This window comes from Mytilinidion resinicola, assembly GCF_010093595.1.
Source record: "Mytilinidion resinicola strain CBS 304.34 unplaced genomic scaffold BDZ99scaffold_21, whole genome shotgun sequence".
NCBI classification, from domain to species: domain Eukaryota; kingdom Fungi; phylum Ascomycota; class Dothideomycetes; order Mytilinidiales; family Mytilinidiaceae; genus Mytilinidion; species Mytilinidion resinicola.
In genome coordinates this window covers 439,518-466,556 of record NW_022985457.1, presented here as the reverse complement: position 1 = coordinate 466,556, position 27,039 = coordinate 439,518, and the positions used below count along the sequence as shown (strand labels likewise).

At 53.4% G+C, this 27,039-nt stretch overlaps 12 protein-coding genes across 12 annotated transcripts; 5 read left to right on the top strand and 7 right to left on the bottom strand.

Annotated features, from left to right (window-relative positions):
* Positions 1–244: 244 nt before the first annotated feature.
* Positions 245–2,765, bottom strand: BDZ99DRAFT_451774 (HET-domain-containing protein; the record flags this gene model as incomplete). The annotated part of the gene is made up of 2 exons (XM_033718235.1): positions 245–2,018; positions 2,278–2,765. 2 exons carry the CDS (start codon positions 2,763–2,765, stop codon positions 245–247), a joined length of 2,262 nt encoding a protein of 753 aa, XP_033571610.1.
* A 613-nt stretch (positions 2,766–3,378) lies between these two features.
* On the top strand, positions 3,379–4,926 carry BDZ99DRAFT_491116 (uncharacterized protein; the record flags this gene model as incomplete). The annotated part of the gene is made up of 2 exons (XM_033723086.1): positions 3,379–4,761; positions 4,819–4,926. The coding sequence occupies 2 exons, from the start codon at positions 3,379–3,381 to the stop codon at positions 4,924–4,926; spliced, it is 1,491 nt and encodes a 496-aa protein (XP_033571609.1).
* A 232-nt stretch (positions 4,927–5,158) lies between these two features.
* BDZ99DRAFT_149618 (PK beta-barrel-protein domain-containing protein-like protein) lies at positions 5,159–7,292 on the bottom strand. Its single transcript, XM_033712764.1, has one exon. It carries the CDS (start codon positions 7,159–7,161, stop codon positions 5,512–5,514), a length of 1,650 nt encoding a protein of 549 aa, XP_033571608.1. The 5' UTR covers positions 7,162–7,292; the 3' UTR covers positions 5,159–5,511.
* A 31-nt stretch (positions 7,293–7,323) lies between these two features.
* On the top strand, positions 7,324–8,073 carry BDZ99DRAFT_467329 (uncharacterized protein). Its single transcript, XM_033720998.1, has one exon. The coding sequence runs from the start codon at positions 7,766–7,768 to the stop codon at positions 8,057–8,059; it is 294 nt and encodes a 97-aa protein (XP_033571607.1). The 5' UTR covers positions 7,324–7,765; the 3' UTR covers positions 8,060–8,073.
* Positions 8,074–8,166: 93 nt separating this feature from the next.
* Positions 8,167–8,645, top strand: BDZ99DRAFT_451766 (uncharacterized protein; the record flags this gene model as incomplete). The annotated part of the gene is made up of 2 exons (XM_033718234.1): positions 8,167–8,424; positions 8,484–8,645. The coding sequence occupies 2 exons, from the start codon at positions 8,167–8,169 to the stop codon at positions 8,643–8,645; spliced, it is 420 nt and encodes a 139-aa protein (XP_033571606.1).
* Positions 8,646–11,959: 3,314 nt separating this feature from the next.
* Positions 11,960–13,505, bottom strand: BDZ99DRAFT_425457 (uncharacterized protein). Its single transcript, XM_033717091.1, has 3 exons — positions 13,105–13,505; positions 12,788–13,055; positions 11,960–12,737 (listed from the first exon to the last, which is right to left on the bottom strand). The coding sequence occupies exons 1-3, from the start codon at positions 13,269–13,271 to the stop codon at positions 12,042–12,044; spliced, it is 1,131 nt and encodes a 376-aa protein (XP_033571605.1). The 5' UTR covers positions 13,272–13,505; the 3' UTR covers positions 11,960–12,041.
* A 1,347-nt stretch (positions 13,506–14,852) lies between these two features.
* Positions 14,853–16,732, bottom strand: BDZ99DRAFT_425456 (zf-C3HC-domain-containing protein). Its single transcript, XM_033717090.1, has 2 exons — positions 16,045–16,732; positions 14,853–15,980 (listed from the first exon to the last, which is right to left on the bottom strand). The coding sequence occupies exons 1-2, from the start codon at positions 16,685–16,687 to the stop codon at positions 15,274–15,276; spliced, it is 1,350 nt and encodes a 449-aa protein (XP_033571604.1). The 5' UTR covers positions 16,688–16,732; the 3' UTR covers positions 14,853–15,273.
* Positions 16,733–17,356: 624 nt separating this feature from the next.
* BDZ99DRAFT_397627 (3(2),5-bisphosphate nucleotidase HAL2) lies at positions 17,357–18,418 on the top strand (the record flags this gene model as incomplete). Its single annotated transcript, XM_033716059.1, has 1 exon — positions 17,357–18,418. One exon carries the CDS (start codon positions 17,357–17,359, stop codon positions 18,416–18,418), a length of 1,062 nt encoding a protein of 353 aa, XP_033571603.1.
* A 1,765-nt stretch (positions 18,419–20,183) lies between these two features.
* BDZ99DRAFT_467323 (uncharacterized protein) lies at positions 20,184–21,448 on the bottom strand. The gene has a single exon (XM_033720997.1). The coding sequence runs from the start codon at positions 21,001–21,003 to the stop codon at positions 20,437–20,439; it is 567 nt and encodes a 188-aa protein (XP_033571602.1). The 5' UTR covers positions 21,004–21,448; the 3' UTR covers positions 20,184–20,436.
* A 92-nt stretch (positions 21,449–21,540) lies between these two features.
* On the bottom strand, positions 21,541–22,119 carry BDZ99DRAFT_467322 (uncharacterized protein). Its single transcript, XM_033720996.1, has one exon. It carries the CDS (start codon positions 21,935–21,937, stop codon positions 21,578–21,580), a length of 360 nt encoding a protein of 119 aa, XP_033571601.1. The 5' UTR covers positions 21,938–22,119; the 3' UTR covers positions 21,541–21,577.
* A 524-nt stretch (positions 22,120–22,643) lies between these two features.
* On the bottom strand, positions 22,644–23,988 carry BDZ99DRAFT_511561 (uncharacterized protein; the record flags this gene model as incomplete). The annotated part of the gene is made up of 4 exons (XM_033724554.1): positions 23,795–23,988; positions 23,515–23,726; positions 23,109–23,460; positions 22,644–22,979 (listed from the first exon to the last, which is right to left on the bottom strand). Exons 1-4 carry the CDS (start codon positions 23,975–23,977, stop codon positions 22,644–22,646), a joined length of 1,083 nt encoding a protein of 360 aa, XP_033571600.1. The 5' UTR covers positions 23,978–23,988.
* A 937-nt stretch (positions 23,989–24,925) lies between these two features.
* Positions 24,926–26,816, top strand: BDZ99DRAFT_149423 (DUF1769-domain-containing protein). The gene is made up of 3 exons (XM_033712762.1): positions 24,926–25,021; positions 25,150–26,002; positions 26,062–26,816. Exons 2-3 carry the CDS (start codon positions 25,258–25,260, stop codon positions 26,712–26,714), a joined length of 1,398 nt encoding a protein of 465 aa, XP_033571599.1. The 5' UTR covers positions 24,926–25,021; positions 25,150–25,257; the 3' UTR covers positions 26,715–26,816.
* Positions 26,817–27,039: the final 223 nt, after the last annotated feature.

Below are 27,039 nucleotides of genomic sequence, written 5' to 3'. Positions count from 1 at the left end.
TCCACTTTTGCTCGCTCGACACCACTGCCAAGAGCACCCCAGCTATCAGGTATTGGCTGCGTCAAAAGGAAGCCTAATCTCCACTGCGTTAGTCTTCACATCTCATTCAGAGTTTTTAAAGCCCGCCGTGGTGTCCCAAGCAATTCCAAAATGTGCCCAAACATATGTCTTAGTCCTGTGGTAAACAACTTATTAAACCTGTCGCAGCTTCTCGATGCCGCGGGTATCCTCAGACCTTACATACTTACCCAAGCACAACCAACTTCCACTCCCCTCCCGCCTCCTTCCACGCCCCTTCCTCAATCTCCCCCATGTTAACCCTCTCCCAAACCTCCCCCTTCCGCTCCACCTGCATGACCAGCAGCGTCGCCGGAAACTCATCTCCCAGCTCCGCGATATGCCGTCGCCCCACGACAATGAATTCCTGCAGCTCGGTCTCATACCTCCCGCCCGCCCAGTGCTTTTCGCGCATGCGGCAAAGCGTCCCCACGACATCGCCTTTGGCGTTTAGGATTTGGGGCGTTAGGTGGTGGAAGGGCGTTGCGGTCGCCGGCGGCGCGGGGCTGCCGCTGATGTGCTGCTCGACGGTGTGGCAGAAGATGCAGGTGAAGCCGAGCGCGGCTTCGGTGATGAGGGAGACGGGGTTGCCTTCGCGGCGGAGAGCGATGCGGAATCTGGCGGTTGCCGCCCAAAAGAAGAGGAGGTGGTGGGCGGGCACGTCGCGGAGGTACGCTGGGGTGAGGGATGGGAGATGTTCTTGTAGCGCTGCCAGTGTTACCTCTCGTGGCTGATCGTCGGCATACTCGAGGTCGTGGGTTATAGAGGTGGTGGCTGTGTGGGCCATGCTCCATACTGGAACGATCTTGATGGTTTCAGGAGAGAGCTCGTGCACATAGCACTTGATCGTCGGCTGCTCTGTGTCAAGTCGGTCGTTGCTGACGTTGATGTGGGTTTCGCCAACCCATCCCAACCAAGACCAGCTTGGGAAGTGGACTCTGCGCTTCAGAGAGGTCATCGGTAGCGTCGACGCTTCTGTCCGGCGTTGCTGGCCTTCAAATGTAGTCCAAGACAGGCCGAGTTCGAAGTGGGAGGCTGGAAGTCCCCATATAAACGTTTCCCCAGACCCTGCCTCAAGAGCTTGTAGAATAGCAGCAAAAGCGTCATGTCCGTCGCCTTCGAATGAAAGCAAGCGCTTTGAGTATCGCCGTACAAGGAGGGTATATGTCGCCCAGGATCTCTCTTTGGGGTCGCGGTGTTCCGAGTAAGTGCGCGCGGAGCTTTTGAGATTGAGTTCAGCACTCCGCCGAGAGAAGAATTGGAAGCGCGGGAACGCCAGCTCGCAAAAGCTGTCTTCGAAGAAAGTCGCATCGGAACACGCCCAATAAACCTGCTCGTCTGTGAAAATTAGTGATCGGCGGGCCAGCACTCGCTCTTGCATCGTCCAGCCACGGCGATTCCATGTAGTGTCCTCCAGGTAATGTTCTTCTCGTAGAAAGCTCTTCGCCGATGTGAGAAGAGACATCCCCTTCGTGTCATGAGCATGATCTTTGCGGCAGTCCGTCTCGCATGGAGGGACGACGAGGACTTCTTCCTGCTCGACATGGCGCGTGTCTGGCCTGAAGCCGGGTAGACCATGATGGACGTCGATTCCTGCAGCAGCTACGACGGTGATATAAGAGGCGTTGTAGATGGCATGCATCTTCCCGATCTGCTTCCCTTTGTCTTCGTTACTGTCCTGACGGATGCAGAGTCGGTCAATCCAGACGTACTGGATACCTAGAGCAATCGCGAGGTCAATGACATCTTGAATCGTTTTCGGAGTTCCCATCCGGTCCAGCGCTCCATCAGCTTCGAGGTCTTCAGAGGAAGAGGCAGTAAGCTCAAGAACGGGTGGGCTGTTTGGTACAGGTTTGCCCCACACGTATGATAAGGCAATGTATCGAATGTCCTCGAGGCTCTCATTGTGGAATGTCTTTATCGATTTACTCCGAACGTCAACGAATCGGACAGTTTCCATCCTTGAGGCGATGGTAAGTTTGTGCTTCTATGGTTTTTATGCAGATAGATTTGCGGCTGAAGGGAAAATACGGAACTTACTTAAATGCTTCTCCCAATGGCAAAGTCGAGCCGCAGACGTCGCCATGTTCGTACTCACAAATCCAAAGCCATCGTCTAAGCCAATCAAGATTAATCTGCAACGGACGCCTTCGACCCCCAAAAACCGTCATATCAGTTCCCTCTCGCGGGTCTTGAAATTTATTGTCGACGTAGATAGACCCAGCACCAATATCACAGGATTGGAAATAATGGTCTATGTACATGTGCGGCTGCATATTGTGCTCATGGGTTGGTGATATATATGTATGAATGGACAGTCGATACAATGCCGGGTGGCTATCCGATGAGTCGTCGTACCTGAAGAGCCCCCAATGCAACGCAATGGTCGCATGGCACGTGACCTCCTGGCCAAGCGCAGCATGCCCGGAGTCAGAGTAGACTTTGACGGAGCCGGATTCGAAGGCCACCTCGAGATTATGCAGTTGCCGCCAGATGATTGTGCAGAGCTTGCAGTGCTTTCGGTTCTTGATGTCACTTAAAAGTCCAAGATCGACTTTCTTGGGACGTTCAGTGCCATCTACTTTGAAGGGGAACTTGTCGGGTGCTCTTTGGCTTGCTTGGATGCTCTTGATGTCTGATATAGTCGGGTAGCGAAGAGCTCCGAAGTTGATATTCAGGCAGCGCTCGCATAAAGAAACATTTGGCATGATGGAAGACACATATATGGTATCCAAGTGTATGGGAGGATAGACAATACGAATTCTACGAATAACACCCTTCTTGTAGCTCTTAGAACGTACCGTGCTAGGATAGATGTGTGCACTCTCTGGCCAGTCAAAGCCGGTATCAGAGCTTAAGCGCTTGGGTTGGTCCGCGGCTAGTTACAATGTCAAGTTCTCACAGTCTAAAACACGCCAGACGGCAATGGTTATATCGAGGCAGTGTTTTGGCCCCGACACCCCGCAGTTAGCGTGTTACATTTCAGCCTTGCAAGTATATGAGACCCTAGACGGTATCAGATGGGCATGCATAACAAGCGGAGAGTTTTCCCCTGCTAGCTGAAGCCCCAACATCAATGCTTGCAGATATAATCGATGAAATTCGTGTATCCTCGAGGAATCGTGATGCTTAGCCACGGGCTATATATATCCGGCCTAAGCGATCACGTGACTCGCAGAGGCCTCGTCATCGTTCTGTAACTTTCGGCTCAAGCTCGGCTAGAACAAGAACAAGCCTTGATCAACTCAACCTAATGAAGTTTATCTTCAAACCTTAACTCTTGTGAACTGTTGGGACAATCGACGTCTGAAGATTGCAAACATGTCGCACCATCACCATCATACCGATCGATATGAGCAGGAACAGATCGATAATGATGAAGCGCTAGCTGCCCGACTGCAGGCAGAAGAGAGCGGACGTGGGCCATCAAACTATCCTGGCCAAGAACGCCAAGGTGGTTACCAGTCTCAGGGATATCAACAAGGACATCATGGAGGCCCTCCTCAGGGCTACCAGGAAGGTCCCCCTCAAAGCTACCAGGGACGCCCCCCTCAATCTCAGTACCAGAGCCGACCGCAACAAGGCTACCAAGGAGGATATCAAGAAGGTCCTCCCCAGGGCTACCAGGGAGGGCCCCCTCAAGGCTACCAGGGAGGCCCTCCTCAAGGCTACCAAGGAGGCCCCCCTCAATCTCAGTACCAGAATCGACCGCAACAAAGCTATCAGGGCGGCCCGCCGCAAGGCTACCAAGGAGGTCCACAGCCTGAGTATCAAGGTGATCCTCAGTACCAAGGACAAACCCACTACCAGGGCGGCCCGCCCCCGACAGCTCACCATCCGTACGCGCAATCACCGCAACCACTTCGCCGAAAGTCTCTCCTGATAGGCATCAACTACGTGGGAAGCAAGAACGCACTTCGAGGCTGCCACCAAGATGTCACGAATATGAAGCAATTCCTGAGCCAAAAGGGCTACTCTAGCGACCAGCGGTCCCAGGTAATTATGCGCGACGACCCAAACACGGACCCGCGCAGCCCCTTCTTCCCAACGGGCAAGAACATGCTTGCGGCAATGCACTGGCTGATCTCCGAGCCCAACACTTGCAACTTTCTGCATTACTCTGGACACGGGAGCCAAGTGAAGGATCCGGACGGCGACCGCGAATCGGGCTTCGACGACACCATTGTGCCGGTTGATTTTGAGCAGAATGGCCAGCTTGACAGCGATAAGCTGCACCGCACTTTGGTCTCGGCACTGCCCAACAACAGCACGCTCTTCGTCATCTTCGACTGCTGCCACAGCGGCTCTGCGATCGAGCTCCCGTTCATCTATCACAGCGATGCTGACGGCAATGTCAGCATGATCGACAATGTCAAGACCGGGATAGGACTATTGCAGGAGGCAAGTAGTCTCATCCAGGGTGGCTTTACGATGGCCAAGGTCGTAAAGGCGAAAGAACTGTTTGCTGGTGCGAACACATTCTTCAAGCAATTGCAGCATAGTGGCGAGCAGCAGGAGGAAGGTGTGGGCGAAGAAAACTTTGTGGAAGATTGGAAGTCGGAGCATAAGTTCGTGACGATGTTCTCCGGATGCCGGGATGATCAGACGAGCGCAGATGCGAGTATTCAAGGTTCCAGTGTCGGAGCCATGTCGTGGGCGTTCTTGGAGACGATGAAGAGGAATCCCAATCCGACGTATTTGAATGTAAGTCCATGTTCTGTCTTTCAGTCAGCTCGTTCGCTGTGCTGACATCAAGGGTAGTCGCTGCAGCAAACGAGGACGATCCTCGGCGAGAGCCATTATAAGCAAGTGCCACAATTGTCCATTGGATTCAAAGAATTGGACTTGGACCAGCCGTTGAGGTTCTAAGATCCTGCTTTCTCACTCCATTGACGATGCACATACATGATCCAATGAAACAAAAGGGGGGATTTCGGTAGTCTAGTCAGTTCGTCCGAGAAATAAACATTCCTTTGGAGCCTGAATGGTCTTTTTTTCTCCATGAATGGATATAAGAATCACGTGACTTTGTCGGCCATTGCTTTATCAAACATCTCGACACGGCAAGAACTCTAGCTTCTAGAAGCTATAAAAATAGCTCATCAACGATACCTCTGGCATCATATCGAACGAACGCAATTTGGTGCAGCCTATTGGTCTGTATGTTAGGTACACATCTTATTGAGCGTTGTGGACTTTGAACATGGGAGCTGTTTCCTAGACGTAGAAAAAGAATGACAGGAGCGATTGAGCTTGGGTAGAATCAAGTTCTTGTACACACATAATTGAGTCTGGAAGCAACAGCAAAGATTGACTGCGACTGAATACACATAGATTGACTTAGTATACCACGGCCTTCGGGAACCATGAATGCCGACGTTGAAATTTGGGATATCTAGAAGAGGGATGCAGAAAATTGAAGAAAAAGCCAGACGTGGTATTAGCATGAAACCATTACAGCTCCAGCGAGACTTCCCCAATGCCCCGAGAAACACAACTCAGCATCGTATTCTCCTTTTCCTCATCAGTCAAGCCAGTCCCCCGATGCTCGATCCTTCCCCCGCAAACAGTAACCTGACACGTGCCGCAATTGCCAGCTTCGCATGAAGAGGGTATGTCGAACCCGGTCTCTCGTAGTGCGTCCAACAAGCTCTTGGATGCATCTACCTCAATCTTTTTCTTGCTAATGGTGAGATCTGCAGTGAATGGATCTCCAGAGGCCGAGATTTGGAAAGTCTCAAAGTGAATGTTGCTCTTCGGGAGTCCAATTCCTTCAGCAGCGTTTGTGACGCCTTCCATGAGACGCTCGGGTCCACAGCAATAGACGTGCGTATTGTCATCCCCCCTGGCAAGAACTGTCGGGATGTCCATTCGATTTCCCTGGAATTTGCTGTAAATCGTGACTTTATCGCCGAGAGGATCCAGGTATCGTCGGAAAGGGACATCTGAGGCGACCGCAAGATGGAAGCTGTAGCTCATACCAGTTGATTCCAGGAACTGAGCTGCCGCAAGGAAGGCAGTGATGCCAATTCCACCAGCAATAATAATGTGGTGATCAGCTCTCTTCGATAGGGGAAAGCTGGTGGTTATGTTCCCAACGGTGAGGGTATCGCCACGCTTGGTTTTCTCATGCAGGAACTTCGAACCACCTCGACTGTTCGCATCGAAGGCGATTCCAAGTTCGAAACGGTTTTCCGTTCCACCAATTACTGAATAAGCTCGGACGAGCTTGCCACCAAGCTTGAGCCGGACGTGGGAGCCGGGCTGAACAGCCGCGGGAGACTCGGCTGGCTCTACCGCTTCCAGAACGAATGAAGCAATTTGCGGGGTTTCCATCTGCTTCTCTGCAATCCGGTACTCAGACCAGGTGTTCAACACCATCGAATCGTCGCCTAGGAGACGCGCCTGCTGATCCTCGAACTTCTTATTGAGTCGATTCCGGAAGATCTTCTTGATGTCTTCGCCAAGCTCTTCGAGGACTACAATCTCTTTCATCATATCCACATTATTCATTTCGATGTAGAGGTAGTGTTGCACAGCTGCAACAGTCCATTTTGGGTTCAGCCGCTTGAGCATTTTGATCTCGTCGCCAGGCCGAATAGACCCTTCTTGCAGAATCCGATATAACCAGCCGGTACGAGCTAGAGTCTGGCACCGCAGCGACATATCCTTCACCTCAAAGCGATGATTAAGCTTGTAACATGGTGCCCTCGGTTCGCTAACCTGTACGATGAGCTCTTCTCCGATGGAAAGGATGTCCCCAATGCATATATTCCGTTCGTTGGCGTAGCGGCTGACAAGATTTTCACCGAAGCCGCCCGAGGAGAAGAGGTGGGTGCTTGAAGGTAGCTCCGCCTTCCACGAGTCGTAATGTCGGGAGCAGTAATGCAGGAGGGCTTTGTCTGGCCCGCCATGGAATTCGTAATGGTGTTCATCACCTTCGCAGCCTAGTTTTGAGACTTTGATAGCCTCCTTGTGGGGGACTTTGTAAATGGCAGAAAGAGCCTTGCCGCCAAAGACCTTCTTGACCTTGCCCGTTCGGACCTGGTCTAGCTTCTCGGTCTGAAATGGCTGCTCGAGTTCGAAGATTGAAAAGACTGCCATAGTTTGTCGAGTACTAATGATGGGAGATGTGGTGTTGAGAGGTTGGTAGGCTTTCTTGAAGAGTGGTGGTAGCAAGTGTGATAGGACGATGGATGTAGGTAGAAAGATGGAAGAGAGTGATCTTATAGGACAAGGCTTAAGCTACAAACAATAAACAATAAAGCTAGAAACAATCAAACAATGATAGCAAGGCCAGCGCCAAGTTCATCTTTAAGTATAGGGGCAAGACCATTATATATGTATAACGAACGGATAGGGTTCACTCTGTTATCAGCCGCTTTGCCACGGAGCGGCAAGACAGCGGGACGGGACGTTACCCCATCATGACTGTTCCCAACACTGAAGTGGGATTCGGCGTTCACCGTTAGTTATACTCCTTCCAAACCAGGATTCGATATGGAGTCACAGAACCGATCCGTGTCGTTGCCTGGAGTTGATGCCTGATGAAAATCTGGGGGGCGAAGGAGCTGACTCGCGTCTAGTTCTAGATTTGCCGTTTGCCATCGTGAAATGTAGAATCTGGTGTCGCAAACCCAGAATCAACCCCCATGTTGGTGATGAGAAAAGATGAACAAATCTTGGTGCGACACAAACATTGACAGAAATGTTCACCTCTCACGTGACCCACCTTAGTCATCACCACATTCTGCCAGGCGGTGAAGCCCCATTCACCGTTCCTGACGTCAGTCTTCTCTCATCGCACATCCCTGCTCACCATCACGAACCTCAAATGCCAAAATCAATTGGCCTCCCCAAACCCCCAACGTCCCTCAAACTTTCGGCCACCGTCTCCAAACTCACCAATTACCCGCTCAACCCATCACACCACCAGCATCCACGATCCTACACCGGATCCGGATCCAATCGCCAGATCCAGCACACCGGAACCCTGCATTAGCATCGCGCCACAAAAAATAAACAAATACATCATTACCCCAACCCCAAACACCCCTCTCAACCTCCACCATGCCCTCCCTACCATCCCTCACCCGCACCCTGCACCTCATGTCTCCCTACCGCCTCCGCGCCACCTGCCCACCGCGCACCAAAATCGCCGTCGTCCGCTCCCAGCACCTCCACTCGACCCCCATCCGCGCCTTCCCCCGCAAAGACGACCAAGACCGCGAGAGCCTGAACCCCCAGAGCACCGAGTACAGCAAGAGCGGGTCCGACGACGCCGCCGCGGGCGGCGAGGCAGCGTTTGATCCGAGCACGACGAGTCCTGAGGCCGAGAAGGAGAGTGGGGAGAAGGAGGCTGGGAAGGTATGTTTGGCTTTCGCTCAGGTTTCAGGAGGGGGTGAAGGCGGCTAATTCGTGTATAGCACTCGGCGTTGAACGTTAGTCCTGGAAACCGGGAGGTTAGCGAGGCGAGGGGATCGGAGGAGGGGGGTGCGCAGAGTAGCCCTGGGAAGGAGGGGAGTGAGAGGAGTCGGACGAGTGGTGGGGGGAGCGCGCCCAAGGCTGGGGGCGGGCAGTCTGGGTAGAGTTGTTGTTGGAGGGTAGCGGAACAGGTGGCGCTGATGGTGGTGCTGTGTTTTGCATGCCAGATGCTGGCTGAAAGTGTATAAGACCATTGCATTTTGTTAAGACCACTCCTCTAATACTGGCGCAATGATTCATGCCTCTAATGCAATGTTCAAGTCATAAGAAAACGACATCATTTCTTTCAAGCCGGACAGATTAAAAAATACATCTCTATAGTACTTTCCGCCCATCATCCCTTCTTTGCCTCCCCCATTATCATTCTGACATTTTCAGACTAAAAATCATCCAAGCTGGAACACTATTCAGTCTAGACGGCCAACAACCCAACAACCACCGCTCCAATCATCCCCATCATACCCACCCGCTGCACCGAAGCCGCGCCAGTGAAATACGGCGTCTCCGGGCTCGTATAGCTCGAACTCGGCACCGCTGTGCCAGTCGGATACACAGCCGTGCTGTTTCCATATCCTCCGTACGCCGGCGGCGTGACGACGGACACGGCTGGAACGCTCAACGAAGCCGTATACGCACCGCCCGTATACGCAGCGCCATAGCTCGCAGCTTCCGTAGACACCGGTACGGGAACCATCTCAACGGTCTGGTAGATGACCTCGGTCGATGCAGCAGCGACGACTGAGGAGGAGGCCACGTAGGCGGGTGCAAAGGAGTACCCAGCTGGTGCTGAGGGGTACGCCGCTGGCGCTGAATGGTAAGCTGCCGGTGCTGAAGGGTAAGCCACCGGTGCTGAAGGATAAGCTACCGGTGCTGAGGCAGAGGGCGCAACGTAAGCAATTGCGGGGGCAGACTCGAGGCTAAAATGGATCGAATAGCTCTCAGCTGGCGCGGAGTAGACTGGGGCAGCGGTAGTGTATGGGGCTACAGTGGCTGGGACGGTAAGGGTGATGGTGGAGGACTGGTAGACAGTGACCTTGGTCGTGAAGCCAGGGGCCGGGGCACCAGGTGTGATGTCTCCAGGGCAGTAGGTCACGGTTTGTGTGATGACGGAGGTGACATAGCCAGTTGGGCAGACATCGACGTAGGAGGTCGTGATCACGGTTGTGATGGTCTCCTTGGTGCTGGAAGATGCAGTCGGGTAGGCGTGCGGAGCGCTGGTGGTTCCGGGGTAGACGATTGACGAAGGATAGACAGCCGACGAAGGATAGATCACAGACGAAGGATAGACCACAGACGAAGGATAGACCACAGACGAAGGATAGACTATAGATGATCCGGGGGTGCTTTCAGGGTAGACCAAAGTCGACGACTCAGTCTCGGTGCAAGTTGTAGACTCGGAACTGGTTCCAGGGTAAGCCACAGAAGATCCAGGGGTGCTAGTCGGGTAAACAGCAGTCGGAGATTCGGTCGAGGTGCTACTGATGGACTCGGTTGAGGTGCTTCCAGAGTAGACCACACTGGATTCGGAGGTGCTTCCTACGGAGGACGAAGATGCAATAGATGAAAGCGAGCTAGATTCCGTGCTCGTGGGGTAACCAGCAGAAGTTGAGGACGAAATATCGCTGCTGAAGCTGCTGGCGCTAGACGAAACGGACGTGCTTCCTATAGAGGACGAAGACACAACGGAAGAAAGAGAGCTAGAATCTGTGCTCGTGGGGTAACCGGTAGAAGTCGAGGACGAGATATCACTGCTGGTGCTGGTGCTGCTGGCGCTAGACGAGACGGACGAATCCGATGCCGTAGATGTGGGATAAATATCGGAGCCGGTAGAAGTTATAGTCGGAACCGCTGACGATGAGGTTTCGGAGCTCGCGGACGTCGTCGTGGAGGCCACGGAAAACGATGTGCTGCTGGACGACCCAGGGCAAGATGAGACCTTCTTGGCTCCTGTAATGGCGCTGCTAGGGCCCGAATCCGTGACGGTATCCTTCAAATAACAGAAGCTAGGTCCTCCGTTGGTTCCTGGCAGCCAAGAGATGGCAATGCAGGCATCAATGGCTTCACATGCCACAATACACCCATCTACGCTGTCAATTTGTTCCGGGCTGTTCTCATCATCGGCGCCGTAGTAGTCAGTTCCGGGGGAAATCAGCCAGTTGCCACTATCAGTCGATACACAAGACGATGTAGGCGTGGGAACAGCGCTAGAGGTGGATGAGGCGGATTCAGATGTGCTGCTGGCTACGGATGTTGTCGAATCAACGGTGGAGGTTGACGAGGAATCTGAGGGTGTGCTAGAAGGGTACACGGTACTGCTGCTGCTCACCACGGATGAGGAAGACGACGAGTCCGAGGGTGTGCTGGATGGGTATACGGCGCTGCTACTGCTCGACTCGGTGGTCGACGACACGAACGGCGTGCTGGATGGATATACCGCGGCGCTGGTGCTACTGCTAGACTCAGAAGATGATACCGAGGGGGTGCTGGAGGAGTGGACGGCGCCGCTGCTGCTGGAGCTCGAAGGGGTGCTGGAAGGATAAACAGCGGCGGACGAGGACGATGAACTGCTCGAGACAGGGGTGCTTGCTGGATACACTGCGGCGGACGAGGACGATGAGCTGCTTGGCACGGGTGTGCTTGATGGGTAGACCGCGGCGGAGGATGATGAGCTACTTGACACGGGTGTGCTGGAAGAGCTTGATTTGGACGAGCTCGGTGACGGCGAGGATGAGGTCGTCGAGATTTTCGTAGAAGTCGGAGTGGAGCTTACGCTGCTGCTGATCTTCGTGCTAGAGCTGGACTAGAATGCAACATATTAGCACTGTCTATGAATGGAAAGAGGGTTGGGATAATTCCGAAATCCGCTCAGCTTAAAGGTCCCAAGGTGCCTCGTTATAATCAATATACAATTATCTGCCACTGCTTGGGGAGCTTTGATATATTTCAGAAAGCTAACGGCGCGTATGGTCATTTTATGTGGTAGGCTACCATCTTGATTAATACAAGGAGGCGAATTTAATAATATGTCTGCACTCATATCGATCTCTGGAATATATCAAAGTTTTCCAAACACTGGCAATTTCTTGCAAACAGAATTACAACGAGGCATCTCAGAAAATTCGCAACCGAGGGTCTGGTATCCGTGTTCGACGGGTCTCACGTACGGAGGACGTCTTGGTAGACGAGGAGGACACCTTTGTGGAGGTGGAGGAGGCTTTGGTCTGAGAAAGGACGCGCAATTAGCAAACACTCACCAAATTGATAAAATACAGATCTACGTACCGAAGTAGAAGAAACCTTAGTAGAAGTCGAGGACGCCTTGGTCTGATAGTGAGGACACAGTTAGCCAGTATTCGCATAGTACAGATTAAGGCGGATATCTCCCCCGAATTCAGCAGCTGTCTGAAATACAACTCGTGCGCGATTGAGATACAACCCGGCTGGCTATTCAAACTCGCTTGATAAAGCATTCAGGAAACCAACTTTCTGGGGTCTGATATTCAGGGCCTAACTTGACGTACCGAAGTGCTTGATGTCCTCACAGACGAGCTAGTCTTGACGGTCGACGACGCCTTGGTTGTGGTCGATAATTTCGTGCTTGTAGAAACCTTAGTAGAAGTTTTCGAGCTCGTCGTGGACGATTTCGTGCTAGAGACAGCAGGTTTGGCGGTATATGCTTTGAAATAGTTGATGAGCCAGTAGCTTTCGGTGAAAGCAAGAGGATTCTGTCCAACATAGTTCACGCAAGCCGTGATTGGATCCGAGCTTGACTGCGGGCAGCCAGAGGAGCCGTAAGTATTGCCAGCCCAGTCACCGCAGAAGGTGGTGTCGAAGATAAAGCGGTGGTTCTTGAAATGAGTGTCAATGTCGCAGGATCCGGCGAAGGCGGCAGTAGGCGTGCCAAAGGTGGTAGTATCCGGGTTGCCCGTGGTGATGCTTTTAGGGATAGCAGTGCGGGGAAAGAACCACATCTTGATGGCGGTCGAAGTCCACTCCATGGCGTACACACCACCCTTGGCAGTATTGAAGTCGGTCCCATAAGTGTTTGCTTGCGTGGGCGTGACACTGCATCCAGAGGTAGAGACCGAAACGTCGCACACGGGGGAATTCAAGGTTCCGGTCATGCCACTGCTACTAACGCTGCATCCGTCCGCAGTATGAAGAACCATTAGATTCTTAGTGTTCTTGCTTACTCCCTGGTATTTTTCAGTTTCAATCCCCCGCAGTCCAGGAGCAGGTATCATACCTCGATGATATCGATTTCGCCATGCGCCGGCCATGTTCCGTCTCCGAGAGACCAGAATGCTGGCCAGGATCCACAGGCTGATCCTGGCATATGAGCAATATCGGCAATAAAGAGACCATGATTGTACGTGTTCTTCGATTCGATTCGGACACTAGGACGTCCTACAGCAGAGGCGCTATATTTGTTTGTGAAATCCACGCCCATGTAGGCCGCGGCACCCACAGTCTTGACCAAACCAGCGTTTGTGGCATCAGCCTGGTCGAGGTATCTTGTCGTGTTAGTCTAATACATGCCAGTGTGGTTTTGAACTTGCTCACTTCACATATCCATGAGTGGGGTCCGGGTCAGAGATGAACGTAAATCCATTGAAGAAGGTCGAACCGGCATAAGAGTCCTTGATTCCATAAAGAGTGGCGGAGACAGGTGCAAGAAGAGTGGAAAGAGTGAGGGCGCCAACGCTCAGAACGAGTGATGAGGAAGGCATATTAACGGAAGACAAATATTAAAACGAGTGTACGTAGAAAGATCTACAGGATTGATGGACGAGAAGAAGGACTCTGAAGATCAGACAGAGAAGAGGAATACCGCCCACATAAAACCCCTGATGCCCATCTGGGCCCCTGCTCCCGCTGTCAACAACTGAAGGCGGCAGGGCACGCACCGTCTGCCGGGCACGTAAGCCACGAAGCTGGTGAGTCGACGGAGGCGCCGAATCAACGCTGCCCGTGTTCCTGAGCCCGGGTCCTATTGCGGCATCGCTGCCGTAGTCAGCCAGCGACTGGGCGTGTTGAAAGAGCGCGGACAGCTCCAGAAGGTCTAGCCCCGAGAGCTGTCGACAGCCACCGCCCACGTAGGGCTCTTAGCCACGCACGCGATTGGTGCACAAGGTTGCCATGCCGTGTTCCTGGCTGGGCGTGGCAGCCGAGCTGGCGTGGATGGCGTTTAGGGAGGTGGAGGGCGCTAGGGGGCGTCCAGTCTGGCAAGAAAGGGGTTTCGCGCTCTCGCTTCGCTGGAGCTGAGACGCAGAAAAACAAACTTTATTACCACCACCACGCCATTCCGCGCGGAAGAGTCTGCTCCTTGCTGACATTTCAGAGCGAGAAGACGCGCTCCCCGTAGTTGAGAGGAGTTTTCGATCATGCTTCATTCCGGAGTCGGCAAAGACGGCAGGAATGAGCGACCGGTCAAGACGGTTGACTTCATTTATTATCACGAACTATTGATTGATGTGCTGCAGGGGCCGGGAGAGCGCCAAGATAATTCCTATTTTAGTCGGGTCGTGACAGGGGGATGTTCAGTCAGCAGGTGACCGAGGTCGAAAAGAGAGCACGTGCTGTTCACGTGATGCTACTCGCCTGCAATGAAGGCGAAATCCTTCTCCGAATCCAGCTCTTCTTCTCAGAGGAGTATATAAGCCTACCTACTCGCGATGAAACTCCTCTCCCATAGAGAGACTGGTATGAGTTGATCAACACACATCGAGAAAAACACGCATGGCCTGGGTCTGGGCTGACTACAATCCACACCATGGGCAACGCGATGGAGGAGTGAATTCATAGTCAGTTGGTTGACGTCAATTCAAACGAGACTGTAATGGAGGTGGGGTGAAGTAGCCGTCCTCTTGTATCACTAGCTCACAACGATGCTCCCCACGATCTACTCTTTAATAATCACCCAAATCTTCCTCCATTGATACACATCTCCCTCCTCCCTCAACGCTACTCACACATTCATCATGAAGAGCTGGAGACGCACATCATCACACCCCACAACGCTGTGCTGACCCAACGCCACATACTCCTCCAATTCCATCAGGCGTTTTTCCTAGATTTTTTGACACAAGCCAGGACGCTCCTCCATAACAAGAATACAGGCGTGGTTTTGCACACCATGAGCAACCTCGTGCTTCGATGTTTGACCACCACCCGCTTCTCCGTAGGGAGTCAACTTTTAGACGGGCGAGTGGCTTTTATAGGAAACATATGAGCCGGGCACGGATGTTGCACGTGTTGACCATGGAAGTCATGTGCTGTTGATCACATGGGTATTGGTGAGAAAGGAAGTAGATGGGAAGCTCTGGTTGAAGAACTGCGGAATATCCTACTAAATACCCCGCTACCCCCGTAGCCAAATGTCATTGTAGCTCCTTCACTATGATCCGTCATCTTCGATCGATAGAAAAATGGCTGTGGTAGTCATATGCAATCGTTTTTGACCCCATGAGGCGTGACAGTCCTAGCCTGATAACTAGATCTCCAAATTATAATATTCTCATAACCCTTTTGCCGTGATTCATAATCTTCGGAAGATGAACCATAATCGCAAGCATATCTTTTCCCAAAATCGCCATCCAACGTCGCCACATACTAATCCCATAAGCCTAGGGCTGTACCAGGCGATAATGGTAGTAGAGTCAACGTCGCTTCTCCATAGAGCAGAGGCACCACGCTTCAGGAGAATCCTATTGTCAGCATGGAGCCACAACCTTAGGAATCTCCGCCCTTCCCTGGGGACTTCAAGCTTCGTTTGCTAGTCGACCTCTTCAACTTACTCTTCAACCGCTGCCACCTCCCCGCAAGATCATCATCCCCCTTCCCCTCCTCATCTTTCCTCTCTTCCCCGTTCACCTCCCCACCAACCTCTGCACTATTCTGCGTCGCCGTAGTGTCCCGCCTCTTGTTGACACCAAGTACATACTGCAGCGTCCGCCACGCCGCAAAGCCCGCCACTTGTCCGTCTGGCGGGTTAGCCTGCGCCTCCGCGTTCTTCCAGGGGCAGTGCTCGCGGTGGGTTTCGAGGAGGTTGAGTCGGAGTTGAGATTCTTCTGCGTTGACTTTCTTGGCCATGGTCGTAATGCGCTCTTTAGTGTAGAGCCATAGCCCCACGCGTTGAAAGCAGTGGGAGCATTGTGCGAGATAGAGGCCATCTTGGGCGACGCCGTTCCAGCCGAAGAGGGCAAAGGCGAAGGCTGTGATGGATGGTGGTGTATCATCTTCGGCAGCAACGCTCTCTTCGGTGGCAGCGAAGAAAGAAGATGGCAAGCACTTGATGAGGGACTCCGGATCGATGCCGGTGTATTTGACACACTCGAACGGAGGGAGGTGTGCCTCAATCGCTTTGAGAGACTGATACCGCCGTGAGAGATCCGCTTCGCAGACATCGCGGCGCGCAATCGGGATATGATAGATATCCTCTGCAACCAAATTAGCATCATTCCCTCCGCCCACTTGTCCATACCCATATCCATCCGAACTCACTCTTACACCCCGCCCTCCTCCACAAACAAAACTCGGCATGCCCCTCCACAATCCTCTCCGCATACGCCGCTACCAGCTCCTCTTCAACATCCACGCTCCAATCCTCCGACCCCTCAATCTCCTCCCCCTTCTCGTCCTTCCGCTTCGGCCGCAGACTCACTACCACTCTAGCCTCGCAGCCCCCCTTGCAAGCAACGGTATTCCACGCCTCGCACACCCACCCCCTCTTCACCCACTGCACCTCGTTTATCGCGTCCGGCTTCATCGTCCACAGCTTCACATCCGCGAACGTCTTGAGTCGCGCTAGAAACGCGTCTTGGCTGTACGGCGCGTAGTTCGGCGTCTTCCGCGGGGGCGTCGACGCCGTGGTGGTCTTCGACCTGACCGAGCGGATGGTGCTGGGGCTGGCGTGCGGGCGCGGCTTATCCATGGATATGCGGGAGAGCATGGAGATGTCGGAGTGGCGAGAGCGTTTGGAAGGGGGTTCGGTGGTGGTGGGAACGGCGAGGGAGGTTGTAGAGGTATTGGCGCTTCGGAGTGAGGAGGAGAGGTTGGGTGTGGATTTGTTGGCGTGGAGGTTGTCGAGGAGTTTGTGGAATTTGCGCTTCGTCGTTGAGAGGGCAACCGGCTGGGGGGAGGTCATGGTGGGTGGTTGGTCGAGGGTGTTGGCTGCTGGGAGGAAGTGGTGTTGATGAGAGGTGAAGCTTTGTTTGGTGGAGATCTGAGGACCTGGAGGCTGCCCTTGACAACGCACAAGCCACGACGCCACGATTTGTTGACGACCGATGGGCATCAAGAAATTGTTCTGCTGGCTCGATATCAGTTCGTCGAGTAGCTTTTCTTCTCTGCATTAATGGGGGCTTCAGAGCTACAATAGTACTCCAGCTGCAGATGAATGATCTACTGTTCTTTCTACACGTCCACTTCGTGCAATCACAGACTCCTCAACACCACATGTTCCAGTAGACCTTCCAAGTATTGACTGCATTGCCCTTTCTGATTCCCATATATTTCTAAAATCACATTTTACAACTGACTACATGTTGACGAGCACGCGCGCCGAACACTTTTTCGCCAAGCCGTGACGACAGACATCAACTCAGCATCATCTCCGCAACCCACTCCGCCAACCCCACCATAAATGCGCCCACTTCTTCAATTAGCCCTCCTCCTCCTCTCAATCCTCCTAGCAATCCTGGCCCTCACGACCATCCCCTCGCGCCTAACCACCCGCCTCTCCCTCTTCGCCGCCCACCTCCTCCACCCCGCCCCCACCACCACCACCATCCTGAAAAAGCACAACTACACCACCATGGCCTACGAAAACGAGCTCCACCTCGCCCAACTCGCCGTCCAACGCGCCACCCTCCTCACCCGCCGCGTCTACGCCGCAAAATCAAAAGGCACCCTCTCCAAATCCGACGCCTCGCCCGTCACCATCGGCGACTTCGGCGCGCAGGCCCTCATCATCGCCGCCATCAAGCACGCGTTCCCCTCCGACGAGGTCGTGGGCGAGGAGGATGCCGACGACCTGCGCACGAACGAGGCGCTGCGCTCGCAGATCTGGGAACTGGTGCAGGAAGCGACACTGGATGATGCGGAGGCGGAGGCTGTGCTGGGCGGGCCGATCAAAGATGTCGATGGCATGTTGACGGCACTGGATGCGGGGAGGAGTGCGGGTGGTGCGAAGGGGCGGATTTGGGCGCTGGATCCGATTGATGGGACGAAGGGGTTCCTGCGAGGCGGGCAGTATGCGGTCTGCCTGGCGCTGATGGTGGATGGGGAGGTGGTGGTGGGCGTACTGGGATGCCCGAACCTGCCTGTTGACGATAAAGAGCGCTTGGATACGAGTATTGGGGCGGATCAGACGGACGCGGAGGGGAAGGGGGTGCTGTTCTCTGCTGTTCTAGGACACGGAGCTACGAGCCGGCCGTTGACACGCGGTGCGTTGGCTGAGGGGACGACTATCAAGATGAAGCCGCTCGAGGATATCACGCAAGCGACGTTCTGTGAGAGTGTGGAGGCGGGGCATTCGAGCCATGGCGACCAGGCGGCGATTGCGGGGAAGTTGGGCATCACGAAGGAGAGTGTGAGGATGGATTCGCAGGCGAAGTATGCGTCGATTGCAAGGGGGGCTGGAGACTTGTATCTGAGACTGCCGATCTCGAAGACGTACCAGGAGAAGATTTGGGATCATGCTGCCGGTGTCGTTATTGTGGGCGAGGCCGGAGGAACAGTCACGGATGCTTGGGGGAAGAAGTTGGACTTCAGTATTGGAAGGACGCTGTCGGGGAACAAGGGTGTTGTTGCTGCGCCGAAGGCTATCCATCCGGAGGTCCTAAAAGTGGTCATTGAGGTTCTGAGCAGCAAGTAGAATTTCAAAAGCATAGGAGGATCATTGACATTAGTATCGGTGGCTTAAGGTAAGAAAAAGTGCCGGTCTGAATTGGAGCGTCGGGAATGTTACAACAAATTAGGATTTCAGGTCATAGGTTGGAGCACTCCTGACAGTGGTAAGTGAGTTTGCTTAAGGGGTCTAGAAGTCACGCTGAATCGTACCCTCACACCTACTACATTTCGAACCACTGCACCGCTGTTTGAGGTAGCCCAACAAGTCTATGGACTGTTCAAAATGATTCTTGCAGGCATCAGAGGCCCGCCCGCGTGAGGTTCACCCTCGGACCCAGGCACAGCCGACCCTGGGACCCCAACCGCAGGGCCGTCCATCACACTTCACGGAAGACTCGGGCACTGCATAAACGGAGACGCCGTACACCTTCTCTGTCATCGGGCGACACGCTGGACGGCTTGGCGTTGTTGGGCCATGATTTTGCCACGTCCGGGAGTGCCGACAGTCAGATTTCTGAGTTGGATTGCCTTCGAAGCAGAATTGACAGCTTGGAGGGCTTTTTGAGGTCGCCCAAGACGCATTTCGAGGCGATTGGGGTTCCGGATTGGTTCCGCGACTCAATTGATCCATCTTCCTTTGACAACTTTGAGATGGAGACCATATCTTCGAGAGACCGCGTTTTGCGTCGCCTCACCGAAGGTGTAGATATTCTCTCTAGGTATGTCACTCACGAGACGTATATTCCAGAAAATACTTTGAAGTCCCTCAGACAGTGTTCGCGAGGTGTACATAGACCTATTGTGCCTGTATTTACGTCTTCTATGATACCAGAACATGAGTCTCCTTACATTGTTCTATCGCCGCTTGAGTGTCTTCAGCAACCTAAGAGAAATTAGATATTGATCATTGCGACAAACCTGATACCTCGCCAGGCCACCTCAGGCGGTGATAGACCTGTGTACACAATTGAACACGCCGCTCCAGCTCTCCACCAACCCACCGGAGCACTTTCAAGCGGTGGTGAAAAGGTGTACGCAAGCTCTTATCGCAGCATCTGATTGGCCACTAATACAGTATTAAATTAGGAATTTCTCACGCCTCACGCCTCCCCGGTCACGCGAGCGTCACATGTCAATCACATCACAACCACCCCCGTCCCCTACCCCGCCCCCACCAACCCGCAAAATCCTGACATCGTGAATTACCCCTCCACACCTCCAAAGAGCCGCATCGCCGCACAACGTGGCTGTCGGGAGAAAAAGGGGTGGGGGACTGTGTGATACCAACGTCTGAGGTGGCCTGATGGGGGCACAGGGGTAACAGAGGTTGGAAAAGTCGGGTTTCTGATTCTGAGGGTGTGCGTTCTCAACCCCCATAACACATCGAAGTAACCCCCCAGCCCACCAACACTCCTCCGCACCACAACATCACCTCCCAGGGTCTGATTTGAAGGACGTAGGACTTTACATTGGGGGGATTTGATATTTCAGGTAGGCTTGAGGTGCCCTCGTGTGTTATGTGGTGTGGAAAATTGAAGCTTGATTTTGAAGTCGGAGGTGTTTCTGATGGAGGATCATAATTAGGAAAGCGGTTCTCGATTTGAAGGGTGTGGAACTTGACATTGTAGGTTTTGAATTTGAGATAGCTCGGAGGTGGCTCCGATGGACATAGATGTTGGGAAAAGCACCCTTAAGCCAGGTGTGATTTCGAGGGTGTAACACTTGACATCATAGTATGGTTAGGCCTGGGGCGTCTCCCAGCTTCACCAGCAATGTCAAAGTGAATGTAAGGCATTGTTAGATTCTCATAACGCCATCAAGGCCTCCAGGCTAGATAAGTCCACCGCCACGCCATGCCACCAGCAAGACCCTCCCATATACCGCACAGCCTGCAAATGCATGAGATAACTTTTACCGCCTTTAGCCATATTGAATGAAATTCCGCCCTGCACCGTGCTGCAAACCAGACCGCCGCCCTTCGCAGACTTCTCGCCCTGATACTAAGTCGAAGGACCTCTGACGGTGTCAGCCCGGAGCGCCGTCTTACTTCTTCTCGCCTTGTGCAGCCTGCTCCACAAGCAGATCCTCGATGTGAGCATTGAGATAGTAGCCAGCCAGCTTTCCGCCCAAATCCCTCGCTCCGCTGACGGTCCCCAGGCACTGCGCGGTCCCGCACAAGCATTTGAACGGCTGCGCCATGTGCCACTCAGTGCTCGGATAGAAGAAGGTGAGCTCCATACCAGGCTGCAGGCCGCCAGACAGCGCCGGGTTGACGCGGACCTCCCAGCGGGCCATGTCGAAGATGAGGGTCGGCTCGCACGAGTGGTTGATGTAGACTAGGTCGGAGTTGAGCTCGATGTGCAGGTCCGGCCCGGCTTGCACGGAGGTGTAGGCCTTCGTGGCGATAGTGGGAGTGGTGATGCGAGCGAAGATGGCACCGGCGGGCAGCGAGACGAGTGATACGGAGCATGCGGCGAAGTCTCCGGAGCGGTGTTCAACGTGCAGGAGGGCGGCCAAATCGGGCTTCACCCAGGCGGGAATTGAGGCAGGCTGCGATTTGGTGGCGCTGATAGCAACATGTTGTGGGGTGCTTAAAGCAGCTGGGGCCATTCTGACGGTGGTATAGTGGTGTAGGATTGTGTGGTAGAGTAGTTGGATTCGCGGTGTGTGACGATTGACCGAGGGCCAGCAGTACGAGCTGGACTTGTAGAGGTGGTGCTGCTGCGGGATTGGAAAGAAGATAAAGGCAACTCCGGAGCAGAGGTTTAAATAGACGTGGTGGACATGAAGGAAGTGACGACTGTGTACCCGCGTGGACCGCCGTCTGAGGTGCCTCCACGCCTGATGCGGCTGTGCAATTCACTCCAGGCCGAGCGACAATTTGCTGTGCGCGTGAGTGAATTCATAGCCCGGATCGGAACTACACAGTAGTTTGCTTTTGCTTTGCATCCACACGTCCGGAAGCGAGGCCAGTCTGACGGCCGCGTCCCAGAGGCGGGCTGTCAATGGGACGGGCCGAGGTTGTGCCCTGACGCCATCTGCTGTCCTGCAGGGCTTCAAATGTGACCTGTCTGATGGTATTTTTGGCAGGTCTCTTGGTGTTGTGAAGTGAGCACTCGATGCAGTCCCTACCCAGTACCCGCGGTACCCGCCCCTCCACACGGTATTCGCAATACTATGTGCATCATGCAATGCGCAACATCGGATAGCTGTTCTCGCCGGGGTGGGGAGGTGTGGAAATTGCCGGGTGCCCTAAATGAGGGGTACGTGGGCTCATTGTTGGCGGGTCAGTTGGTGAACTGAGGGCAGTCTGGAGGTACCATGCAGAGACCTCGGCGGGAGGCGCTCGTCTATGTACATGTACACCATCACCTTCTCCTTTTGTTATCTGGGGCTTGAGATAAGGCATTGAAGAGCACTTAGAGACGGCTGCAGGTCGAGGCGGCGGCAAATGCGGCCCGCTGGCCTCCCGAGTTCGGCTTCGCCGTCGACGTCTAGAGAAAGTGATAGCTCGTTTCTCGCATGGGTCACAGATGCGAGCCATGCCAGAAGTGAGGCGACGGCTGCGTGGAGAGGGAACTAATGCAGCGGTTCGGATGACCCGATCTCTTGGGTTCGAGGAGCTCGAGGTGAGCTGGGATATTCTAGAACTGGAGATCGGGAGGATACAACGAGGTCATGTGAGAGACAATCTCTATATTCGAAACGTAAGACAGTAGGAATGGTATGGATGTAAAATTCTGAAACCAGAGGCAACTCACCTATTTCTATCCTAATTGTGTCCTATGTGGAATGACTAATCACGTGGACGCTCGATCCGGCAGTGCTGCGCTGATACCTTTGTAGGATGATGTATAGTGCTTTGCCAAAAGTTTGGGCACACTTGCTCGCCACCGTTGGAGGTGTTACAATGTATTCTGAACGATTTGATAAGATGTAAAGTCCGTGAGAGCTTGAATCAGACACAATGCACATACTGACGGTCGGCCTACTTGCTACTCTATGTGGTGCTTCAGCACATCATCATAAATCAAGACGAGATGAAAAAGGCGACGTGCGCAAACTCATGTACTAGTCCTGTACATCATTCTAAGAAAATCTGAAGCGGGCACTGTGATGGGTGGCGAATAACATAATGGAAGTGACAGCGGTACACAAAATGAACTATATAAGTCCTGGAAGGGAATGATGGGTGAGTCCCTTGAAATCATTTTGGATGCGGCTCTAGTAACGCTCACCCTTCATCAGATCTATCTACTAGGCAGCCCATTGTCCTTCCCCCCAGCCGGCCACTGACCCACATAATCCGTCCTCCCCATGACCATCTTCCCAAAGTTCATCCGAACACTCCACTGCAGATGCTTCGAATACGGCTCCTCATTCCACTTCTCCCTATGATCCGAAATCTCACTAAACCCCTTCCTCGCGCCCCTCGGCCGATGGTGCTGGAACAGCTGCGGTTGCACCGTCAGACGCGTCCCATGCACGCGCCCGTTCGCCCCATTGCAGAACTCGCGCAGCATGATATCTAGATTTGCAGAGAACTTGTTGACGCCTAGTTCGTAGAGCAACCGACGTGCACCCCGCTGGGAAACGGCGTAGACCAGCGAGCAGACGCCACCCGTGGCGTGGTGTACGACCCGAGCGTGGGCGGGATAGTCGTTAGCAAGGTCTTCGAAGCCCCATTAGAAGTAGATGAACTACTTTTCGGGGACGGTGAGGTCGTTCGAGTGTACAACGCGGCCTAGGGGATTAAGGGGCTTGTTTTCGGGCTTGGGGAATTGCATGCCGCAGTGGCCGAGCCAGAGGAGGTCCCAGTTGTCGCCATAGGGAGAAGATAAGGGGGCGATCGTGCTGGGGACGTGTTCGAGGGGGATGTTCAAGATCTGACCTTCTAGTTTTGGTTCCGGGAATGTCGGGTCGGCGTATTCAGAGGGGTTGGACGAGAGAGGTTGTGTGAGGATGCGGGCGTAGACAGCGAAGCGATGGAGTTGATCTCTGATTCGTATGTCCCAGTCTACATCGTCTTCCATAATAAGGGCTGTGGAAACATTTTGTTGGATAACCCTACAGCATTTCTTTAGCGGGCGAAACAAAGCTAGGAATTTCTCGAGTACGCACGTTAGAAGAGCATTCATATGTGCCCTCCAGCATCCCTTGACGCCATCAGGCGGGATTTGGTAGTCTCCTGGAGGCAGTGCCTTATGAAGCACATCGGCGCCCTTGACCCCATCTATCCAATGCAGCTGTAGATTGCTTAAGGCGGCAGCCAGCGAGACGGCATCTTTGTGATCTGTCCGAGAGGGAAGGTTGAGAACGAAGAGCTTCTGGAACTGACGCTGTGTGAGGATCCGTTTGGAAGCACAGAGTAAGAAAATGTGAAGAAGAAAATCAAAATTACCCCTAGCGTTTGGTTCTGTACGTTCTCCAACAAGCCGTTCTGTGCAAACGTCCCACTCACATGTGGGAGTTCATTCGATGCAGATGAGATTTCGTGTCGGAAATACAGCAGAAACAAGGAGAAAGCGACAAGCCCGGCTATCGCAAATTGAATGCGTCTTTGATATAGAGAGTTTGCAATCATTATAGGACGGCTTAAATCGCGCAGAGTTCATGAGGAATCGAGACAGATCTGGCATTTTCAAGAGTCAGGGCTTTACGGCGAATGCATGCGGCACAGCAGAGCGCCCTACGGCGCGTGCGAAAGGCGGATTCGTAGCCATGAGAACGGATCTCATGCACGTCTGCGGCGCATGCTAATGAGAAGGCGAACAAAAGATGGTGAGAGTATGATGTTAGGCGCGGGGGGCGGGACGACCCGCCGTCGAGCGGCTAGCTCTGAGTGCAAGGGGTCGTTGGGAGCTAGAAAACACGATCCTATTGGCCGTGAAGCCATTCTATGCCGGGAATGAACAACCGCACGACTTTGCTCCCAATCTAGCCTTTGATATACAATGGCGTCTTTCCACCAAAACATGCTTCCCCTCCATTGCCGTCCCCGTCTTGGCCAAAACTAACGCGTATCCGCTTCAACCGCTATACCTCCACCCCAACAACGTTTATTCTATTTCTGATGCGGTAGAAAGTTTCGCGTCAATCTTCTCTTCTATTGAGCCAGCGGATAGGCTCTCAAACCTCGTTGTTGAATTTACACGAATTAATTTGTAGTCAGATGTAAGGTCGCTCGGTGCTCGACACTTTTTGGCGACGAGATTACCGAAAACGGCAAGAAGCTCGGACCAAGGATGGAGGGGTAGTTTTGAGGGACTGCCTAAACCGTCACCGAGAGAATTCGATCCCAAGACGCTGTGCAAAATTCATAGTGAAAGCATATCACATGACGGAGAGTTTAACTCAAACCATGATTGGACGACCAAAAGAAAATTCCTAGCCAATGAGGGCGCAGCCAAAGTGGCTGACACAGCTTCCGATGCCGTCATGACCTGCGGCATGCCGAAACGACGCACGCGTCAACCGTGTTACGGTCTCCACCGAGTTTCCCGACCGGCCTGCGAGTTGGACGTAGGTACGACGACTGTGGCTTTGCTATGCCTCTAATACTAGTTTCAAATTCTGGAACTGTCAGATGTCCGATTCTATAATATGGGGGGCGCTGGGGTAGCAATTGGTATGCACTTTCAAGACTTAGATCCCCCCCGCCAAAAAAAAAAAGGTCCCCATAATTCCCACCTTCAAGGACGACCGTTTATTTCAAACTTCTATTTTGATACCTTTAGACTATTAAACATTTCCTAGAATTCTTAAACATTCGAAAAATAATTTGCAAGCACTTTCCTACGACTCCCAAAACCTCTTCCGCACTACCTTGAAGTACCACCTCAAACCCAGCACCACCACACCATCATGGCCTCCGCCCTCAAATCCGCCCTCACCACCTCCCGCTCCCGCACCCCCTCCCCCTCTACCTCCGTCCCCGACCCCTCCCGAAGAGACAAATACCTCCTCCGCGTCACCGCCGGCCCCACCTACGCCACCTCCTCCCACACCCTCGTCTCCGTCAACAGCAGCGCGCCAACCCACGTCTCCACCCCCCTCATGGACGCCTACCTCAACGTGCGCATCCGCGGCTACAACGGCCTCCCCACCTCCGCGCCGCCCACCGACGAACGCTACTTCTCGCACCCGCTGCACACGTCCGATCTGCACAGCGTGGGGTACACGTTCGTCCCGAAGCGCGACATCCCAGGCCAGGATCTGGTGACCGGTTTCGATTTCGACCATAGCATTAGGGATAGGCTGCCGCCGGGGTTCAAGACGGCGATGCGCATCGCGACGACGTTGCTGGATCCGGGGCTTTATGCGGATCCGTACTCGGACGCGCCGTTTCTGTACGGGCCGGCGTTGTCGAGTTTCTTTGCGTTTCGGGTCGGGGAGAAGCGCGATGGCGGCGTCCATGTGGAACAGGGGGGAGTGATTGAGGAAGGTGGTGATGGGAGCGGTGCGGAGGTGAGAGAGAAGCTGGGCGTGCCGGCGGCGGCGAATAAGCGGCGGAAGCACTTTTTGAAGAGGGAGAGGTTGGAGGGGTTTGTGTTTGAGGAGGGGAGGAGGTATGGCGGGGATTTCTTCAATCCGTATTTGGATTTTGCGAGTAAGTTTGTGGAAGAGTGAGAGTGGTGGTTGTATCGGTAGAGGTGCTAATGACGGCAGACTTTGCATTGAAGCTCCCCGGGTTCTCGATCTCGGTAGTGCGGTATATCGATGACAAGACGCATGAGCTGAGGTATGTGCTCAAAGATCGGGAGACGGGGGAGGTGGGGTTGGTTGTTGTTTTTACGTTGCTCTTTGGGAAGAAGCTGGAGGAGGCGTTGGCAGCTGAGAAGAGCGCGGGCGGGAAGGAGTCCATGGAGGAAACTTCTGCAAGTAGGGAAAAGGAAGAGTTCCCCGTGACGAACGGTGTGGCCCCCGAGCCGAGAGAGGTCTTAGATGTGGAGGATGCTCAGAATAGGGATGTCAACGTTGCCAACGGCACTCCATCCAATCTTCCGATACCGACGACGACAACGGAAGAACAGCCCGAGGACCACCGTCTGGATAGGACGCACTCATCAGACGTCTCAGCCACGCCATCATCAGAAACATCTGAGGATTCGGCATCGGAGAACGTATCGTATCTGACCTCGACGCTCTATTCTGCACTCTCGTCGCTAGGCTTCGGTGCGGTTACATCGAGTTCCACATCTTCTGCCGAGTCGAGCAAAGAAAGCTCTCCGTCGAGACAATCTGGCTTGAACCGTCATGTGGAGTCCATAGACGATGGGGGCATGGGGGATTATTTGAGAAGTCGGAATGCCAGGAAGTAGGATTTGGGTTGGAAAAACGGAGTGACGCAATGTGAAACCAGAGTAAGAACGAAATTGCATCCAACAAGCGGAAAACATAGAACTAGACGAAGCGAATACGAACATGGTGAGATCGTTTAGTGAGCTCCTAACTGCTGGAAGTAATGAAAATGGGTCTCCATCAGCTCTTAGACAAAACGTGAAAGTACCCATTTGAGGTAGAGCTTAAGGCTGTAGACCGAAGATTCCCCCCATGAGATGAACGAGGCTTTGGGTAGCACGATCAGTTTCTATCTCCCTCTCCCAACTCTTAACCATCTTCAGCGTTTCTTCGATTCGCTCGTCT

Excerpts from the sequence above, each read along its gene's own strand:
- BDZ99DRAFT_149618 (XM_033712764.1), bottom strand. The coding sequence starts at position 7,161 with ATGGCAGTCTTTTCAATCTTCGAACTCGAGCAGCCATTTCAGACCGAG.
- BDZ99DRAFT_467329 (XM_033720998.1), top strand. The coding sequence starts at position 7,766 with ATGTTCACCTCTCACGTGACCCACCTTAGTCATCACCACATTCTGCCA.
- BDZ99DRAFT_425457 (XM_033717091.1), bottom strand. The coding sequence starts at position 13,271 with ATGCCTTCCTCATCACTCGTTCTGAGCGTTGGCGCCCTCACTCTTTCC. Across the intron at positions 13,056-13,104 it reads CCCACTCATGGATATGTGAA|ATACCTCGACCAGGCTGATG; the intron begins GTGAGCAAGTTC and ends TAACACGACAAG. Across the intron at positions 12,738-12,787 it reads GCGAAATCGATATCATCGAG|GGAGTAAGCAAGAACACTAA; the intron begins GTATGATACCTG and ends GAAAAATACCAG.
- BDZ99DRAFT_425456 (XM_033717090.1), bottom strand. The coding sequence starts at position 16,687 with ATGACCTCCCCCCAGCCGGTTGCCCTCTCAACGACGAAGCGCAAATTC. Across the intron at positions 15,981-16,044 it reads GAGGAGGGCGGGGTGTAAGA|AGGATATCTATCATATCCCG; the intron begins GTGAGTTCGGAT and ends ATTTGGTTGCAG.
- BDZ99DRAFT_467323 (XM_033720997.1), bottom strand. The coding sequence starts at position 21,003 with ATGGCCCCAGCTGCTTTAAGCACCCCACAACATGTTGCTATCAGCGCC.
- BDZ99DRAFT_467322 (XM_033720996.1), bottom strand. The coding sequence starts at position 21,937 with ATGGCTCGCATCTGTGACCCATGCGAGAAACGAGCTATCACTTTCTCT.
- BDZ99DRAFT_149423 (XM_033712762.1), top strand. The coding sequence starts at position 25,258 with ATGGCCTCCGCCCTCAAATCCGCCCTCACCACCTCCCGCTCCCGCACC. Across the intron at positions 26,003-26,061 it reads TCCGTATTTGGATTTTGCGA|ACTTTGCATTGAAGCTCCCC; the intron begins GTAAGTTTGTGG and ends TAATGACGGCAG.